Genomic DNA, 5,211 nt, shown 5'->3' with positions numbered 1-5,211 from the left:
ATGGAAGTCTGCGGATCCTTGCGACCTTGTTCCTCTGGATTCTTACCGAGCCTGACCACCATGAGAGACAGCTACAAGGGCTTCAGTGCCACGCAGCTTCAGCCACAGCAAGTCAGCTTCGATCTAACGGGAAGCGGGAAGTCCAAACCCAGGCTGGTCTCTGTTCAGCGGAAATCCACGGAGCCGTTCGAGACCCATTGGGGAGGGGAACAGCTCATTAGGATGCCGCCTCTCAAACCGAACCCGGTGGCCATGTGTCAGATCACCCGGGAAGATTGGCTGCGCGCCAACAACGTAAACTACCGGCGCTTGGAGAGCAGCAGGCGGCATGCGGAAAGCTTCTGGCGCGAGACCTCCCGGTTGATCCAGAGTAAAGAGCAGCTTACGCGGCGAACGCAGTCTGACAGCTCCCGGTGGATCGGTGAACGGATAACGGAAATCTCGTTCTGGCGGAGCGAGTTGGGGTTCGAGCTCGAGCAGCTTCTCCGGGACACGGAGAGGCTACGACAGGTCAAGTTCCGGTTGGACAGGGCCTTAAAGGAGACCGACGGACCACTGCAGGTGAGAGAGTGACAGAAAGATGATTGATAACAATGAATTAGATAATTTATCAATTTATTGATTAGGAGTTTCTGAAGATAATTAGATAATACGGTGATGGTTGTCTTGGCATCTTCTACTTTAACGTTTTTATTACAATTCCGGTTTGAAAAGTCCTGTGTTCTGTAAGATAATGGAAGAGCTGGTTAAGCTGTAGAACTAGTAGCCGCAGTAAATTTACAATTTGGTCTGAATTCAAAATTACACATAGAATTCCCTATTCATACTAGTGAACCAGCCTAAATAAGGAATCGGTTGTTATTTGTTATGTACCATGAAACATATAATTGGGATTGATAGTGTCTACTGTAAAGAGAACCAGACTGGTACCCAGGCTAGTGTCTACTGTAAAGAGAACCAGACTGGTACCCAGGCTAGTATCTACTGTAAAGAGAACCAGACTGGCACCCAGGCTAGTGTCTACTGTAAAGAGAACCAGACTGGCACCCAGGCTAGTGTCTACTGTAAAGAGAACCAGACTGGCACCCAGGCTAGTATCTACTGTAAAGAGAACCAGACTGGCACCCAGGCTAGTATCTACTGTAAAGAGAACCAGACTGGCACCCAGACTAGTGTCTACTGTAAAGAGAACCAGACTGGCACCCAGGCTAGTGTCTACTGTAAAGAGAACCAGACTGGCACCCAGGCTAGTATCTACTGTAAAGAGAACCAGACTGGCACCCAGACTAGTATCTACTGTAAAGAGAACCAGACTGGTACCCAGGCTAGTATCTACTGTAAAGAGAACCAGACTGGTACCCAGGCTAGTATCTACTGTAAAGAGAACCAGACTGGCACCCAGGCTAGTGTCTACTGTAAAGAGAACCAGACTGGTACCCAGGCTAGTATCTACTGTAAAGAGAACCAGACTGGTACCCAGGCTAGAGTCTACTGTAAAGAGAACCAGACTGGTACCCAGGCTAGTGTCTACTGTAAAGAGAACCAGACTGGCACCCAGGCTAGTATCTACTGTAAAGAGAACCAGACTGGCACCCAGGCTAGTGTCTACTGTAAAGAGAACCAGACTGGTACCCAGGCTAGTATCTACTGTAAAGAGAACCAGACTGGCACCCAGGCTAGTGTCTACTGTAAAGAGAACCAGACTGGCACCCAGGCTAGTATCTACTGTAAAGAGAACCAGACTGGCACCCAGACTAGTATCTACTGTAAAGAGAACCAGACTGGTACCCAGGCTAGTGTCTACTGTAAAGAGAACCAGACTGGTACCCAGGCTAGTGTCTACTGTAAAGAGAACCAGACTGGTACCCAGGCTAGTATTTACTGTAAAGAGAACCAGACTGGTACCCAGGCTAGTGTCTACTGTAAAGAGAACCAGACTGGTACCCAGGCTAGTATCTACTGTAAAGTAAATAACGCTTTATAGATTGAAACTAAATGGTTGTGTGTGTGTGTGTGTGTGTGTGTGTGTGTGTGTCAGATGTCCCAGGAGTGCCAGTTCCAGTGTCAGAAACTCAACGACGGAGTCATCGATGTAGTGGAGAAAGAACTGGTGCAGGTGAAATACCCCCCCCCCCCCCCCCCCCCCCCCCCCACACACACACACACACACACACCCACACACACACGCACGCACACACACACACACGCACACACTCACGCACACTTGTTGAAGATTAACAGAATAAGTCCACCACCCCACGTCTGTCTTTGTTCTCTTTCTCTCTCTCCCCTCCCTCCATCTCCCTCCCTCCCTCTCCCTCCATCTCTCTCTCTCTCCCCCTCCCTCCCTCCCTCCCTCCCTCCCTCCCTCCCTCCCTCCCTCCCTCCCTCCCTCCCTCCCTCCATATATCTCTCTCTCTCCCTCCATCTCCCTCCCTCCCTCCCTCTCCCTCCATCTCTCTCTCTCTCTCTCTCTCTCTCTCTCTCCCCCCCTACCTCCCTCCCTCCCTCTCTCTCTCCCTCCCTCCGTCCATCTCTCCCTCTCTCTCTCCCTCCGTCCATCTCTCTCTCTCTCTCTCTCTCTCTCTCTCTCCCTCCCTCCCTCCCTCCCTCCCTCCCTCCCTCCCTCCCTCCATATCTCTCTTCAGGAGGTAACATTGATCAGGTCTTCACAGGAACAGTTGGAGAGGACAAGAGACAAAGTCCAGAAACAGCTGGAGTGAGTACACACACACACGCACACACACACACACACACACACACACACACACACACACACACACACACACACACACACACACACACACACACACACACACACACACACACACACACACACACACACACACACAGTTGACCTTTAGTTGTTACTACAGATCCCCCTGCTGAGATGAATCACTGCAACTAGAATTAAGTTGAACAAATCATCACAAACCTTCGTTTTATTTCTGGACTTTGTTTTGATCCTCATGTAGTAGGGGCTGGCTAACTGGAATAAGTCAGACTCAATGATAACATGGTAGGGGCTGGCTAACTGGAATAAGTCAGACTCAATGATAACATGGTAGAGGCTGGCTAACTGGAATAAGTCAGACTCAATGATAACATGGTAGGGGATTGGCTAACTGGAATAAGTCAGACTCAATGATAACATGGTAGGGGATTGGCTAACTGGAATAAGTCAGACTCAATGATAACGTGGTAGGGGATTGGCTAACTGGAATAAGTCAGACTCAATGATAACGTGGTAGAGGCTGGCTAACTGGAATAAGTCAGACTCAACAATAACGTGGTAGAGGCCGGCTAACTGGAATAAGTCAGACTCAACACTTGATGATAACGTGGTAGAGGCTGGCTAACTGGAATAAGTCAGACTCAACACTTGATGATAATGTGGTAGAGGCTGGATAACTGGAATAAGTCAGACTCAACACTTGATGATAATGTGGTAGGGGCTGGCTAACTGGAATAAGTCAGACTCAACACTTGATGATAACGTGGTAGGGGCTGGCTAACTGGAATAAGTCAGACTCAACGATAATGTGGTAGGGGTTGGCTAACTGGAATAAGTCAGACTCAACACTTGATGATAATGTGGTAGGGGCTGGCTAACTGGAATAAGTTAGACTCAACACTTGATGATAACGTGGTAGAGGCTGGCTAACTGGAATAAGTCAGACTCAATGATAATGTGGTAAGGGCTGGCTAACTGGAATAAGTCAGACTCAATGATAACGTGGTAGAGGCTGGCTAACTGGAATAAGTCAGACTCAACACTTGATGATAACGTGTTAGGGGCTGGCTAACTGGAATAAGTCAGACTCAACGATAACGTGGTAGGGGTTGGCTAACTGGAATAAGACAGACTCAACACTTGATGATAACGTGGTAGAGGCTGGCTAACTGGAATAAGTCAGACTCAACACTTGATGATAACGTGTTAGGGGCTGGCTAACTGGAATAAATCAGACTCAATGATAACGTGGTAGGGGCTGGCTAACTGGAATAAGTCAGACTCAATGATAACGTGGTAGGGGCTGGCTAACTGGAATAAGTCAGACTCAATGATAACGTGGTAGGGGCTGGCTAACTGGAATAAGTCAGACTCAATGATAACGTGGTAGGGGCTGGCTAACTGGAATAAGTCAGACTCAATGATAACGTGGTAGGGGCCGGCTAACTGGAATATGTCAGACTCAACGATAATGTGGTAGGGGCTGGCTAACTGGAATAAGGCAGACTCAACGATAACGTGGTAGGGGCTGGCTAACTGGAATAAGCCAGACTCAACGATAACGTGGTAGGGGCTGGCTAACTGGAATAAGCCAGACTCAACGATAACGTGGTAGGGGCTGGCTAACTGGAATAAGCCAGACTCAACGATAACGTGGTAGGGGCTGGCTAACTGGAATAAGCCAGACTCAACGATAACGTGGTAGGGGCTGGCTAACTGGAATAAGCCAGACTCAACGATAACGTGGTAGGGGCTGGCTAACTGGAATAAGCCAGACTCAACGATAACGTGGTAGGGGCTGGCTAACTGGAATAAGCCAGACTCAACGATAACGTGGTAGGGGCTGGCTAACTGGAATAAGCCAGACTCAACGATAACGTGGTAGGGGCTGGCTAACTGGAATAAGCCAGACTCAACGATAACGTGGTAGGGGCTGGCTAACTGGAATAAGCCAGACTCAACGATAACGTGGTAGGGGCTGGCTAACTGGAATAAGTCAGACTCAATGATAACGTGGTAGGGGCTGGCTAACTGGAATAAGTCAGACTCAATGATAACGTGGTAGGGGCCGGCTAACTGGAATAAGTCAGACTCAACGATAATGTGGTAGGGGCTGGCTAACTGGAATAAGGCAGACTCAACGATAACGTGGTAGGGGCTGGCTAACTGGAATAAGCCAGACTCAACAATAACGTGGTAGGGGCTGGCTAACTGGAATAAGCCAGACTCAACGATAACGTGGTAGGGGCTGGCTAACTGGAATAAGCCAGACTCAACGATAACGTGGTAGGGGCTGGCTAACTGGAATAAGCCAGACTCAACGATAACGTGGTAGGGGCTGGCTAACTGGAATAAGCCAGACTCAACGATAACGTGGTAGGGGCTGGCTAACTGGAATAAGCCAGACTCAACGATAATGTGGTAGGGGCTGGCTAACTGGAATAAGTCAGACTCAATGATAACGTGGTAGGGGCCGG

General features: G+C 48.9%; 1 protein-coding gene across 1 annotated transcript in view; it reads left to right on the top strand.

Moving 5' to 3' along the window:
- LOC139394461 (tektin-3-like) overlaps positions 1-5,211 on the top strand; it is a 9,801-nt gene continuing 4,590 nt past the window's right edge. Inside the window, exons 1-3 of the mRNA XM_071142529.1 lie at positions 1-561; positions 2,039-2,116; positions 2,649-2,719. Of these exons, the coding sequence (XP_070998630.1) occupies positions 1-561; positions 2,039-2,116; positions 2,649-2,719 (710 nt within the window). The remainder of the gene's footprint in view (positions 562-2,038; positions 2,117-2,648; positions 2,720-5,211) is intronic.

The sequence above is a fragment of the Oncorhynchus clarkii genome, unplaced genomic scaffold, assembly GCF_045791955.1.
Source record: "Oncorhynchus clarkii lewisi isolate Uvic-CL-2024 unplaced genomic scaffold, UVic_Ocla_1.0 unplaced_contig_466_pilon_pilon, whole genome shotgun sequence".
Classification (NCBI taxonomy): domain Eukaryota; kingdom Metazoa; phylum Chordata; class Actinopteri; order Salmoniformes; family Salmonidae; genus Oncorhynchus; species Oncorhynchus clarkii.
This window is presented reverse-complemented; position numbering and strand designations above follow the sequence as displayed.